Consider the following 14,599-nt stretch of genomic DNA (forward strand, 5'->3'; position numbering starts at 1 on the left):
TTACATTTTGCACACTCAAAAATTCAGTTATCCCATTTTTCTTGCACTGGGAATTTAGATAACAAAATGGTCTGGGATTGGGAATTTAGAAAATAAAAGGGTCTGGGATTGGGAATTTAGAAAATAAAATGTCTGAGATTGGGTTCTTCCTTAGAGGCTGAATGTGGATCCAGCCCCAGCTCCTCCAGGACAACATTCCTGCCCAGCCAACCCGGACTCATTCCCAAGGCAGAGCAACTTAGAGCTGCACTATTCATAAATACACATTTATTTTTCATTAGAAATGCGTAATTACAGCATTTTAAAGCATTTTCCCCTAGAAAAGTAGTTAAGCAACAGTACAAACAAAAGTGTTAGTCTTCTGCAAATACAGTTTTCATGACACTGAACAGAAAACACCAGCAAAAGGCCAAGACTTGCTGTCAAGGGATTTTTCCTTTTTTTAAATATTTTCCTTTTTTTTTGTTATAAACACCATAGCAAATAAAAAAAAAGAAAAAAAGACTGTTCCAACAGTGAAAAATATCTGAGCTCTGGAACTTTCCCTAGGTGGCAAAGCAGGTACTGCAGGGCAGCAATACCCCAAACATCTGCAGACATTCCATTTGCACAGGAGGGACCAACGGGATGGCCAGGGATGGAGTCTCACAGTTTGGATGCAGGAGAGTTCTTCCTCTCCCCATGAAAGATTTGTTTTGTCCTCTCTGAGTTTATTTAATTGCAGCCCACGAGGTTTTTTTTGAAGGCCAGCACTTGGATTGGTGTCGTGATGCAGCTCTGACTGAAGCTGGAATTATCCCAGGTGTGGGGGAGCAGGGCATGGCTGGAGGTTCTGAGGTCTGGGAGGTTTTTCCAGCCCTTCCCACTCCATTTCTGGCTGGAGTTCACTGCCAGCTCCCCAACATTCCTCAATCCTCTCACTGGATTTGGATGGCTCCGTGTTCTATCTGCATTTCTGGCTGGATCGCTGATTGAAGGGAATCAGTGCCCTGCGAAGGGGAACGGGACAGCAGGAAATCAATCCAAAACTGCCTTTTATTGGTGTAACCAAGAGAATGAGAGCTTATTATACAAATATAAAGTTCTTGTGAATTCCAGTGGAAAAAATTCCAAAGCAAAATCCGCATGGATGTGGGCTCTGTGACAGTGGGAATGGGAACACGCTCACAAAGGCACCAAAAATAACATCAAGAGCCTCCATGAAGCCTAATGAGGAAGCTGAAATAATGCAATTATGATAAACATCTACAAAATCATGAGTGGCACCAAGGCAATTGTTCCCTCTCTCTTCCCAGGAAAAGAACCAGCTCCAAATAAAGGAAATAAATTCAGAGTCTGGCACCAAACTGAAGCTGTGGAAGGCGCATCCCAACAGCGAGATTTTGGGAACAGGGAGCTGGGAAGGGCACCAAGGATGAGCATGGAAAAAGCAGGAGGGAGTTCTGCAGTGCCAGAGCTGCTGGGGGTGAAATCACCTGTTGGCTTTGTCCTTGGAATTTCCCAGCTGGAGCAGGATAGGATCTAAAAATGCTGATTTTCCCCACTGTAGCCTTTCCTTGGTTAGGGTGAAGTGAGACCAGCACAACTACAGCCAGCTTTTTCCTCAGGAAATCCCTCCTGCAGGCCTGACTCTCCTCACTTCCCAAGGAAAACCAGGAAGAATTACAAGTGAGCACAACTGACTGAAACCTCCCAAGGAAAAATCTCTTTACAAACCAACTCACTGCCTACCAGGAACAACAGGGGAGGGAAAATCCAAATTCCTGTGAGTCAGGAAAGCACCTGCAGAGCTGTGAGAGGGGCAGCCCCCAGAACAGCTGCACTGGCCTGCACAGAGCCCCTCACACCCAAAAAAGCTTCCCCTGCCAGCAGCCATCACAGCATGGACAGAATTCCAAGCCCAGGGCAGGGATTTCAGGATTTTTTCCCTCTGAACTCCCCCTCATTCCAGAGATCTGCCCTTACTGGAGTTTCCCTCATAAACACCTCTAAAGGGTGCTCTGTGCAACACCCTGGCCACAGAATTCTCTCTCTGACAGGATTTTGGTGATAAAAAAGCCTCATTTGAGGTCCTGCTTTATGCTCCAGCCTTGAACCTGCCAAAAGATTCACAAGGGGAGAAAATCCACCAGAATTCTCAGCTTTTAGGTTTTATTACACAGTTCCAGCTTATTTATTATTCAAATTAAAACACCAGAGGTTCAAAATCCTAAAGTGCTGCTCCTAAATTCATTTATTTCCCTCTGCCTTGTTGCCAGTGATTGCATTTGGCTACAGGAATTTTTTCCCCCGTTTAATTTGAAGGGTATTTTATGTTTGCTTAAAAGTTCAATAAATTCATGCCAAGGTGCTGAATAAATCTATGAGATTGCTAAATTGGATAGCACAAAAAAAATTAAATAATCCTCAAAGTTTTCTTTCCCGTTTAGAGGAAAAGTGTATTGAGTAAATAGAATTATCAAATATCAGCACAACAGCAACACCAAATATTGATCCAACCTCAGACCTGAAGGGATTACAAGAATTTATATTTGGAATGATGATGGGTTTTTTCCCAAATCTAACAAAATTTACCACCAGCATTGCATCTGAGCACAGAATTTTAATCCAAATATTCTGTATTTCTAGACTTTGCAAACTGCTGTCAAAACATGAAAAGAAGTCAAGCAAAAATCATTCATGAATAGACTGAAAATACAAAATTGAAGTGGATTTTGATCTGTTCCAGCTGAACTCAGAGCAGGGACTCATTTCAGGAAAAAAAGGGGCAGAAAAGTGGTACCTTGTAGTGAGACATGAAATAAATCCACATTTGTGCTGTTTCTAAGAGAGAATTGGCACAGAATCCAACCCAGGTGGAAAATAAATTCCAATTTAATGACCTTTGATTGATAAAGAGCTGCAAAAGCCTTGGGAACCTCTCAGCACCTTGACAAAGAACCAGGTGGAAGTGTCAGGGGATTTTCCCTTCCCTCACATAAGACTTTTCCCCTCAGATGAGAGATCCTTCTCCACAGGAAAATTCTATATTTTTATCCACAAAAAAATCTCCTGAATGATGGATAAACTCAGAGCAGTGCAAACACCAAGTTGGTTTCTCCAGCTCCTTTCCAGATCCTCAGTTTTCACTTGGTGCAAAGTGAGGAAATATTTACGGCTGACTTGTTTTGGGGCTTGTCTGCTTTTCCTTTCCTGTCCTTTTCCTTTTCCTGTCCCACTCCTGTCCTGCTTTCCCTGGAAAGCTCTGGGGTTCAGCACAGTGTAAAATTGACATGGTGCAAAGTGTCCCTGCAGAGGGAGGAGCTCCTGTTGCTCTTGGGAACTCTGCTCCAGAATTCCTTCCTGAGGAGGTGCTGGATAAGGAGGGAAATGTGGGACTTCCCCAGGCTTGGAGTGGGGACAGCAGCATGAGGAACAGCTCTCACTGCCTGCTGTGCTTATCTGGGGTCATGGTCCTTGTGGGTCCTTCCCAGCTCAGGGTATCCCCGTTGTTTGTGGCATTCACATTCTCTGAAAAATCTCTTTGCCCAGGAGTCTTCTCGTAGGAAGCTGAGAAGCCTCAGAGAAAAAAGGAAAACAATTCTTATCTCATTTGCTTCTCCAGTGTTTTGCTCCTTTGGAATGTGTTTGGAGATTGTCTACCCACAGGTGATTGTTCCATTGGATTCTGCTGTGAGTTGTTTTCACTCTTTGGCCAATCAGGGCCAAGCTGTGTCAGGACTCTGGAAAGAGTCACGAGTTTTCATTATTATCTTTTTAGCCTTCTGTAAGTATCCTTTCTGTATCCTTCAGTATAGTTTAGTATAGTAGTCTTTAATATAATATAGTATCATAAAATAATAAATTAGCTTTCTGAGAACATGGAGTCAGATTCATCATTCCCTCCTTCATCGGGGCTCCCCGCAAATACAACAGTTGTTCTTGGATTTATTAAATCCACAGGAGCAGCAGTGATGGAGGATCCATAAAACACAAGGCACAATCCCTGCAGAACACCATCAGTGTCCAGAGCAGTGTTAAAAATAAAATATTGACAAGGGCAGTGGCGAGGCAAAAAGAATTCCACAGCCACTTAGAGAAGCCCACAGAGTGGGATTTTCAAAACCACGTGTGACCAAATTCAGAAAAACGTGTTCCAACTGGTTTAAATCAGCTTTGTGGTGCTGTCACCAAAGCTTCAAGCTGATGACAGACTTTTTCTAGCCTCAGCTTCACGGCTGCTCAAACTGATTAAAAACAACCAAAAAAGCCCAAATAATTCCTCCTCAAGCAGAGAGGATCAAGTGTTCACTTCCAACTGGACTTGCTGTTGATCAAAACAACTGGAAAACTGCTGTCAGAACAGGAATGACTTTTCTGAGGGAAACCTCAGTCTGAAAATACTTTTTGGCTGATTGCAGCCACGTTTTTGGTGCTGTCCTTTGTGAGGCTCTCAGCCTTCAGGGACACACCAGTGACCAAAATAACTTCTCCAGAGGCATTGAGCAAGGACAGCAAAACAGGAGCAGTCAAGGATCATTTCTACCTTCAAAAAAATGATGTTTCTTATCATAAATGATGAATTTTATGGTTTGGAAAGAGGATGATGAGCTGCTTGTATTTGTGGGTAGATATAAAACAGATTGGAGAGGAGAGGAGAGGAGGAGAAGGAGAAGGAGAAGGAGGAGGAGGAGAAGAAGAAGGAGAAGGAGGAGGAGGAGGAGGAGAAGAAGGAGAAGGAGGAGGAGGAGGAGGAGGAGAAGGAGAAGGAGAAGGAGAAGGAGAAGGAGAAGGAGAAGGAGAAGGAGAAGGAGAAGGAGAAGGAGAAGGAGAAGGAGAAGGAGAAGGAGAAGGAGAAGGAGAAGGAGAAGGAGAAGGAGAAGGAGGAGGGGTGGCTCATACTTGGCTGGAGGCAGCGTGGTCTGTCACGGGGGTCAGCTGCACGTACTGCACCTGGATGTCGCTGCCCTGCAGCGGGGAGCCGTCCACGCCGCCGGCCGCGGGCTCGGCCGAGGCCACAGCGATCAGTTGAGCCCCCTGCAGCACCTGTGGGAGGGCAGGAGAGACAGGTGAGATGGCAATGCCACCAAGGCAGGCTGCCAGTGATAAGTTTAAGTTTTAACTTTTCTATTTTCAGCCTCTGCACTGCATTAGTTTATAACTCTGAACTCCATATAAAGTGTTAGTGAGTTCTCACAGCTCAGGCACACAGAACAATCCTTTTCCTCTCTCAGTCACACAGAACAATCCTTTTCCAGCCCAGAACCAAGGACATCACTGCTGCTTCAGGCCCAAAAGGTGCAAACAGCAGGGAATGGAGGAGAGCAAACTGGGAGGATGGGACTGCATCACCTGGAGCTGGAATTGGACAATTAACCCCAATATGGAAATGGACCAAATCTTAAAAAAGTGTGAAAACTCGTGATCTGCTGTCCATCTTGGGTGCATCTTGGGTGTAGCCCTGGCTGGGCTCTTGTACTGCCCAAAATGTATCCTTTGAAAACCTTTTAATAAATGTCTATTTTATTCCTTTAATTCTGTCTAGCCCCTGTTCTAGGCAGCCTCTCAAGGCATCAGGAGGGGCACAGAGAGCAACTGGGCCCAACTCCCTGCCCAGCAGGGCTGATGCCTTAAGATTTTAGTTTTTGTATTTTTCAAATCCTGTACAGCATTAAAGCATAGCCCTGAACTCCATATAAAATGTAGTTAAGTGTCTTCACGTTTGGGTCAGACCATCTCCCAGACCAGGAATACCCCCTGAACCATCCAGAGAAATCCAACCAGGAACACCCCATGAACCATCCGAACAAATCCAACCAGAAACACCCCAAAAACCACCCAAACAAATGCAGCTCCAACACCAAAACCCACTAAAGGAACCACAAGAGAAGCTGTCCCTCAGTCCCAGTTGCTCCCAGTAGGGTTTCCCACAAAACACAGAGCACATGGATTCCCATACTGCATGCTCAATGCATTTGGTCTTGTGGGATTGACAATTATGTTAATTTTGACAAGTTAATTGGGACTGAGTGACAGATCCTGCTGTGAGTGTGATACCACCAGAAATCACTGAGCAAGGTTTACTGCATGAACACCCAAATCCAAGATATTTCTTCCCACAGCCAAGGCATTCATTACAGCAATGTTTATATTCATATCAATAGGAAGGTGTAGATTTAGGAATTCCTAATTAATGCTGATGTTTATCCCATCTGCATTTGGCTGGAGAAGACAGTAAGTCCCTCACAGGCTTCAAACCCATAGAAAAACTGATCCATCTCAAAGCACTTAAAAATGGGCTTGGGATAAACTCATTTTAATTCCCTTCTTGAAACAAAAATCAGAATAAAATAAATGTATATAAAAAAATAACAAGTCCCCCTTGCATTTCTCAAACCCAGTCCCACATCCAAGTTTAATTTTTATGAGCCACAAATGTGGGATTTCTAAACATTCGAACACAACGAACAAAAGGAATCTTTCAAACCAAAAGAAGAGAAGAAAGAGCAAAAAATAACATTGTTCACAAAGGTTCTGCTGACCAAAGGATGATTTCTCAGCTGATCTGAGGGTGGGTGGCCATGGATGAGGGGCTGGACCCGAATTTCCCCTGTGAGTGTGGGAGGAAGAGGAGGTGACCTCCAGGAATGACCTCCAGGGTGTTGTCAGGATTTTATTGGGATCTTGGGTGTTCTGAGACAGCACCAAGCTGCTCAAGGATGTCCCAGTCTGCTCTGAAGGAATAAGCAGAATTCTCTCCTCCCACAGTATTAGTTTTGGAGGCACCCCATGCTGTCAGGATCACCCTTTGTCCTACTGATCCCCTGCAGATTTAAAATTACTTTTTTCTCATTTATTTCTTAACTGGAATATTCAGAAGGGCTGGAAGTGACTGAACAACCCCATGAGCACAGAGTCCTGGAAGAGCTGGAGCACCTGGGAGAGTGGTGTCCCTGTCCATGACATGGGGTGGGATGGGATGACCCCACTGTCCCTTCCAACCCAACCATTCTGGGATTCTGGGATTCTCCCCCTGTGTCATCCCACTGACCTCAATCTCTGCCTTTCTCTTCAGGTTCTTCCCTCTCCTCTCCCCTTTTCTCCCCTCTGTCATACTCTCTTCAAAGTCTTGGTGATTTGGGACATGAAAACAATTGATCTCCCAAATTTCTCTATTTTGACCCTTCTTCAGTGAGATGTTTACCACACAAAACATAATAAAATGAATATTAATAATGAAAACCAGCTACTTTCTCTGGTCTCTTTCTTTCCATGTCAAGTCCATTTTATCCCATAACAAATAATTCCCATTTAATATCCAACTGACAAGGCATGAAAGAGAATTTTTCAAAAAAGAATAAAATATAAGAAATTTTCTTTCAACTTCTTCCAAAATTATTCAAATTAGTTTAAATTGCTATCACATCCTTTGAACCTGCTAAACCCCCTTTCTGAATCTTCTAAAACACATTTTAAACCTTCTAAACCCCATTTTTGAACCATTCTTGCTACTGTCGTGAGCTCTTTTATTAATGTGAGCAAGCACATGTGTTTGCCTACCTATAAAAATCTCAAAAATAAGATATATTGGGTTTTAGTGCCTTTTTTCCATGTTTTTTCCCCATTTCTACAGCAGGAATGCAGTAAAAGGGGATGTTTCTTTAAAGCAAAGTGAGGTTTGGAATCTCAGGAGGAGTGGATGTTTCTGGAAGCTGAAAATCCTGAGACACTGATGGCCAAACACATTCAAATGACAAACACAGCTCCTCCAAATGATAAGAAGCTCTGCTGATAAGAGTTCCCTTCAAAAAGATAACTCCCTGTCCCTGATTCTTTTCAGTCTGAAACTTTTGGAGCCTTAAACTAAAACCATCTCCTGCATTTAATGCCAGCAAAACATTCATTTAGTGGCTCACATCCTCAAATATTCCACTCTGAAGGAAATGCAGGGGTGTGGGATAAAGGCTTTGCAGAAAATCCCACTGCAAAAGCTTTCAGGTGCTTTACTCCCATTAATATCCCAATTAATTGCTCTGGAAACAAAAGTGTGTTGGGTTAAAGTAAAACAAAATAAAAAAAGCATCCACTGCTCTTAAAGTGAGGGAATTTCATGAGCTGCTTCCTTGGAGACCTTCCCTTCCCCAACAACAACTTGCACCTAAATTTGTTCTTTCTTTCTGACATGAAATGTGCCGCTATGAAAATAAATCCAGCATAAATCAAAGCAGTTCAGAGTGGAGGAACTGTCCCTGCTGTGCATTTCTGGGAGTGCTGAGTGGAACCTTGCAAAAAGTGACCTTAAATCTGTCAAAGCTTCATTAGGGAACCCCCAGCAGAGCCATTGAACAGGGAGCACCTCCTGGAAATCCCCCAAAATCACAGGCATGGAAAAGGAAACTGATTTCAGCTCCAGGGAGTGGGGAGAAACCAAAAGGAGAATCCCAGAATGTGTTTGTAGCAGGGGCATTATTTAATTGTGCAAGAAGAATAAACCATCCCAGCTGTGAGATTCCCTTCCTGTCCTGGAGAAATGCAGGAACACAACCTGCAGCCACCTAAATGTCCCCAAAATGTCCTTTTTCCTGCCTGCCATGGTCGGGTGGAGTGAGAGGAGTGATGGTAAAGTGTGGCTTTGCTTTGATTTCTGGCAGGGATGGTTCAGGCCCTGAACAATGATGTCAAATGCATCAAATCCAAACACAGATTTCCACTGAAAATCCACTTGAAACCAGCACACGTGCAAAGGTTAATTATAATTACAATTAATTGGCAGTTTGAGTGCAGATGGAATTTCAGTAGAAATGACTGGTTATGGAAACAGGAGTTACCTCATCTCATTCCCTGTATCAAATTCAAGGGGATAGTGGGAAGAAAGGAAATCTGGATGGTTCCTCTGACTCATCTCCTGCTCTGAGATCCTCCCAGGGAATTGTGCTCCAAGGGAAACTCCTCAGGATGGCTCTGGAGTTATCTGAGGGCTCTTCCCAAAACCAACCTGCACTTCAGAGGGATGGAGCACCTCTCCTACAGGGAAAGCCTGGGGGAACTGGGGTTGTACGGCTTGGAGAAGCTTCAGGGTGACCAAACTGTGACCTTGCAGTGCCTGAAGGGGCCCCAAGAAAGATGAGGAGAGACTTTGGGCAAGGGATGGAGGGATAGGACACAGGGAATGGCGCCCGGTGCCAGAGGGCAGGGATGGATGGGATATTGGGATGGAATTCCTCCCTGTGAGGGTGGGGGGGTGCTGGAATGGAATTCCGAGAGAATTTCTGACTTCCCCATCCCTGGAAACATCCCCTGGACGGGGCTTGGAGCAACCTGGGATAGTGGAAGGTGTCCCATGGCAGGGGTGGATCTGGGGGAGCTTTAAGGTCCCTCAGGAGTCCCCAAATCTACACAATTGCAAGAGTTTGTGAAGAAATGGTTCAGTGCCAGCAGCAAGCACAGCAAAACCCATGGAACTGCCTCCCAGACGAAGAGTTTTCAGGAATGGGCAATTCCAGATCTCTAGGATAATTCACTGTTCTGAGCAATACTAAAGAAGCCTTTGGCTTAATTTCTTTTTTCCAGAAGAATGTTATTGTTGGGTTTTATTCAATGTACAACTGAGTAATGGTTGGATAATCCAGAGAAAAATACTCCAGAGTCAGGGAAATCTTCCTAAACTGGAGCTTCTGAGTGCAAGAGCTCAAGGAAGGAGTCAAAGACAAAGGGTGATGCAGACTCCTGCAAGTGACCAGCACTGGGAGAGGAGAGGTCATGCCAAGGAATAACTGAGGGTCACTCACACAGCATCTGCCCGGTGGGAAATCTGTGAGTGCCATGACCCAGCCAGGAGGGAGAGGATTCCTCCTTCCTGAAGGAATGGCTCCCTTTCCATCCAAATGTGGCAAATCCCTGCTTGTCTGAAAAACACAAACCTGCCTTGAAATGGCACCCTGCTCTCCAATTCCTGGTGGGATTATTTCTGCTGGAAACAAAAGGTCAGGAGAAATGCTGGGGTATTTTCAGCACTCCCCATGACATTCTGCTGAAGGCTTTCAGGCAATTGCAGCAGGAAGAGCATCCCATCTTTTCCTAAATAAATTCAGAGGAGGATTTGGCCTCTCAGCGCTGCTGAGAAGCTCCGTCCCCTCCAATGAGGCTGGCAGTAAATATGCCACTTAAAAAGAGTCTGAGCAGATCACTGAGGATCTCCCCAAATCCCACACAGCTGGGAGATGTCTGCTCCAATCCCTCACTCTGCCCTCAGAAGGGTCATTGCACTTCAATTCCAGAAAGAAAAGAGATTTAGGGGGAGCTGCAAATGTTTACATCATAACTGGCAGTGGGGTTTTTTTTTTTAATAGAAGCAAAATAACATCTGAAAGTTTGGCTCTTGTTGCCAGAGTAACGAAACACTGCTCCTACTGTCCCCGACAGGATCCCATTAACCAGGAGAAATATGGATGGGAAAACGAGCACGGAGACACAGAGAACTTCTAGGATTGCACAGCTCAGGAAAAGGCCTAAGAAAATGAATCTTCTCCCTCCTCCACTTGAATTCTGGAATGATGTCACCAGCTGGAGTTCCATCCATCAGGATCAGAAGTTTGTGGTGGCTTCAAAGGAAAAGCAGGAGGAGGATGGCGGGACAAACCAGAGTGAGGAGCCTGAGCTGTAAATCAGAAGCTGGAGAAAGTTCTAAGCCAGTGCTTGTCAATTAAAGAGCACTTAAAGGAGCAAACAGTGCTCTGGAGAATTACCTGAATTACAATAATGAGTTTCTAACAGAAAATTGCACCAAAAAACCCCTGCTCTGGATATAATTCATGGAAAAAAATTCCCAAGGACAAGGAAAAGTGGAAATCTGACCCAAGTTTAAGAGCAGACTCGGGCCCTCAGGGTTTGTTCTCTTTAACAGCCCCACTCCTTTGAGAAGATGCTCCCTGATTTCCTGGACAGGGAAGGAATGCAGAGCCTGGTGCTGTCTGTTGTCTTTGGTTTTCCTTTCCCACCCAAATCTCGTGACAGGAGTGACAGAGCTCTACTGAACACAAGGAGTTCTCTGTGTTATAGGGGGTATTTCCATGTGGAGGGGGAATATGAATCCCAGAATTTCAGCTAAAAACAACCATATGGGCTTTGGAATGAAAACCATATGAGAGAACACCTGCACTTCTCCAAACCCTCCTACAAAAGCTACAGATACTTGTAGGAAAGGAATTAAAACACTCAACTCCAGCTCCAATCCTGGCTTTTATCTGCTAGGAAAGTTCATGTCCAAGGAGTCCAGAGGAACAGAAGTTTTATCTATTTTATTTCAATTACTGGCAGTGGGCAAGGTGAGTGTGGCTCTGGCAGTGACCAGAACTCAGAGCAGATGGGCTGGATATTAAAAGTGATCCATCATCTCCCACCCCAGAAAATCATCTCTGATGTCCAAAGCCTTTTCCTGAAGAAAAGCAATTAGGAGAGTTGATGGATTTCCTCCATGGAGGTGGATGTTGTTCCACATGGCCGCTGTAGTTTTTAAAATATTGGGTTTTGATGGATTTAATAAGATCAGAATCAGCACAAATCAGCACTCTCAGATTCCCAGCAGGGCTCACAGATAAGCCATGAATTATCTCCATTTTCTCCACCTGAGGCCACATCATTTCTGCTGGAATTCCACAGGTGCTTTTCTTTTGCCAAGGCACTAAGTGGACAAATGTTTCCAATCCCCTGGACAAAAGCTTGGGAATTGGTGCTTCTTTCACACCAAGCATTTGCAATGATGCAAATGTTCTTTTTCTAATTTCCAGCCATAAAATAGAAATGACTCCTCAGAGAGTGTCAGTTTGTTTAAGTCATGTACTACAAGTTCTGGGACTGCCCACGATGCTTTCCCAATTTTGCAAATGAATTTGTGATTCCTTGAATTAATTTCCTCCTTTATGGACTTGTCTCAAGTTGAAGCCAGTGGCCTGACATGTAAGAATTGTACAAATCCTTCAAAAATGGGATTTGCCAATTACATTCCACATTGAGCCCGCAAATAAAATCCTTGTTCTGGAAGGGATTTTTAAAATTTAAAAGTTTTTTCTGCTTACATGGAAAGCAGTCCCAGAGAAATTCAGATTTTAGCAGGGAACCAAAGCTCTGTTTCAAACGGGAACAAAGAGGAACAAGAAGGGATTTGTTTATCCACTGCACTTCCTGCATCGCTTCGAAAACTGCATCGAGTCATTCTAAAGCCATTAGGTAACACATCCACCCTGCTCTGCTATAAATCATTAAAATCTCTTTGCTTTGGGAGTGGAAAACAATTGGCACAGGCGTGGAGTGCCTGTTCTCCCCCGTGGATTAAACTCCAACCATATGTGAGTTGTCAGGGCAGTTTTACCCATGCCGGGGCTCTCCGAGGTTCTGTGCTCTCCTCACCCCTCTGTTCACCCTTTGTGCTCATTTTCCTCTCCAGCCACATCCAGAGGATGCAATTACAGGAACCAGAACATCTCTGAATCTCTGGCTTTGCTGTAGAGCTCCAAGTTTCACCTACGTGGAGCTCCCAGCCATCCCTGGCCTGTGCTTGAACCTCGCTCTCCCATCCAGCAAGAAATTTCTATTTTGCTACCAGCTGAGCCTCCAGGCCAGCCAAAGGTCTTTAATTCCCCTCTCCAGATTGCATTTGCATACATGTTAAACTTTCCCAGCGTCATTTGCATGTTTGAAAAGGCATTTTGGAAGGCCTCTCCATTTGATTTTATTTTTTTTCCTGCAGTGTGAGTTTGAAGCAGACATCAAGGAGAGCTCTGGACCCAGAAGTGTTGTTTGCTCTGAGTCCACATCTGCTTTTCCCCAAGCCATTGCCAGTTCTGGAGCTCACTTTAATACCCAGCTGGGATAACGTAAAACGAGGATAGAACCTCAAATAAAGGCTGGGAGCACATATTTGTGCTCAGGAATAGTTGTGTGCAGCCAGTTCAGCTTCACTCATATTCTACCCACTGAAATTTGCTCTCAATGGAGGGAAAAGGGGGGGAAATCCACCCTAAAACGAGCCCTGTGTGTGTGTGGCCACACGAGTGGAAGTGGAACTAAAACTCACCAGAGCTGTAAAAAATCCACCTTTAGAAGGTTAAAATGTCTTATTTTTACAATCAACCTCTCAGTTCTGAAAGCAAAAATGTGGTTTTCTCCAAGCAGCAAACACAGAATGTTCCCTGGGCTGCGGGGAGTCTTCTCCTTCCACAACTCCAAACTTTCCTCTAATCCATGGGAAATCTGGTAAGAAATTTTTTAATTCTTAGGACACTCCAGCTATTGGAGTAGAGAGTGAAATGCTGGACAAAGAGGGCTGAATACAAGGATTAATTCTATACAAACCATCATTTTTTGGCAGCTTCGGTGACCCAAACATCCATCAGGAGTTGGGCAGCAATAAAAGTGAAAACCTGATAAGGTAATCCCAAAAGCTGTGCAGAGGGAAGGAGCACAAGCTGTTGCTGACAGGGATTTGCGGGATGGGGAAAGAGTTTTGAGAGTGTCAGGGAAAGTTCTTCCTCCTCCCAGCCCATTAAGGGATGAATTATTTTGATTTAGATGAGCAGATTTTTCTTCACACATCCTCCAGTCTGAGCCTGCCTGCGTCTGGCTGTTTGTGGAGATGAGGAAGGGCTGCAAATGGGTTCAGCATTGGAGGAAAAATCAAAACCCACCCACATTTGGCCTAGCTCGAGTCTGGGGCTGATACAAACGAGAGAATTTCCAGCCCTCACATGGATCCAGACGCTCCCTGGGAGTGCAAAATGCCAAGATCCTGTTAATGTGACATTCCATCGAGCTCGGGCTCATAAAAAGCAGTTTTTCATATCTAACACAGAACATGCTGGGGTTTTCTTTTTTCTTAAAAATCCTGCAAAAAGTGTGGAAGTTCTGCAAAAGCAGCTCATGGAGAGACCCAGAATGACCTTGGTGTCACTGAGGCCCCTCAGCTGCATTCCTCCAGCTGGCAGCACCGGCAGCCCTGAATTCCCAGCTCCTAAATTTTGGGAATATTTCCCTATGGAATTCCCAGCTCCTAAGGAAATTCTGGGAATATTTCCCTATGGAATTCCTAGCTGCTAAGGAAATTCTGGGAATATTTCCCCAATGAACTCCCACCTCCTATGGAAATTTTGGGAATATTTCCCTATGGAATTCCCAGCCCCTAAAGAAATTCTGGGAATATTTCCCTATGGAATTCCCAGCCCCTAAGGAAGTTCTGGGAATATTCCCCCAGTGAATTTCCAGCCCCTAAGGAAATTCTGGGAATATTCCCCCAGTGAATTTCCAGCTCCTAAGGAAATTCTGGGAATATTCCCCCCATAAATTCCCAATTCCTAAGGATATTCTGGGAATATTTCCCCCCTGAATTCCCAGTTCCTAAGGAAATTCTGGGACCATTTCCCCCACTAATTCACAATTTCTGGCTGAACACGAGGTGTTTTTGCAGCCTGTTCTCCTCCTGGTACCAACATTTTCCTCTGGGGCTGGATCCCGCCAGGATGGAACAGTCCCAACAACTCCAAACTTTATCCCTCAAAAATCACTCCCCAACCCCCCTTAAATCCAAGTTTCACACTTTTTAAGGAGAAAGGAGAAATGGGATTTAAGG

The 14,599-nt window shown here is 44.5% G+C and overlaps 1 protein-coding gene across 3 annotated transcripts in view; it reads right to left on the bottom strand.

Annotated features, from left to right (window-relative positions):
• Positions 1-318: 318 nt before the first annotated feature.
• BANP (BTG3 associated nuclear protein) overlaps positions 319-14,599 on the bottom strand; it is a 110,067-nt gene continuing 95,786 nt past the window's right edge. For 2 of the 3 annotated variants that reach the window (XM_030956306.1, XM_030956305.1), the window contains exons 12-13: positions 4,882-5,025; positions 319-989 (exon numbers count right to left, since the gene is read on the bottom strand). In XM_030956306.1, coding sequence (XP_030812166.1) covers positions 918-989; positions 4,882-5,025 — 216 coding nt within the window. In that variant the 3' untranslated portion in view covers positions 319-917. The remainder of the gene's footprint in view (positions 990-4,881; positions 5,026-14,599) is intronic. The other variant, XM_030956307.1, reaches the window with a different exon arrangement.

This window comes from Camarhynchus parvulus, chromosome 11 (assembly GCF_901933205.1).
Source record: "Camarhynchus parvulus chromosome 11, STF_HiC, whole genome shotgun sequence".
NCBI classification, from domain to species: domain Eukaryota; kingdom Metazoa; phylum Chordata; class Aves; order Passeriformes; family Thraupidae; genus Camarhynchus; species Camarhynchus parvulus.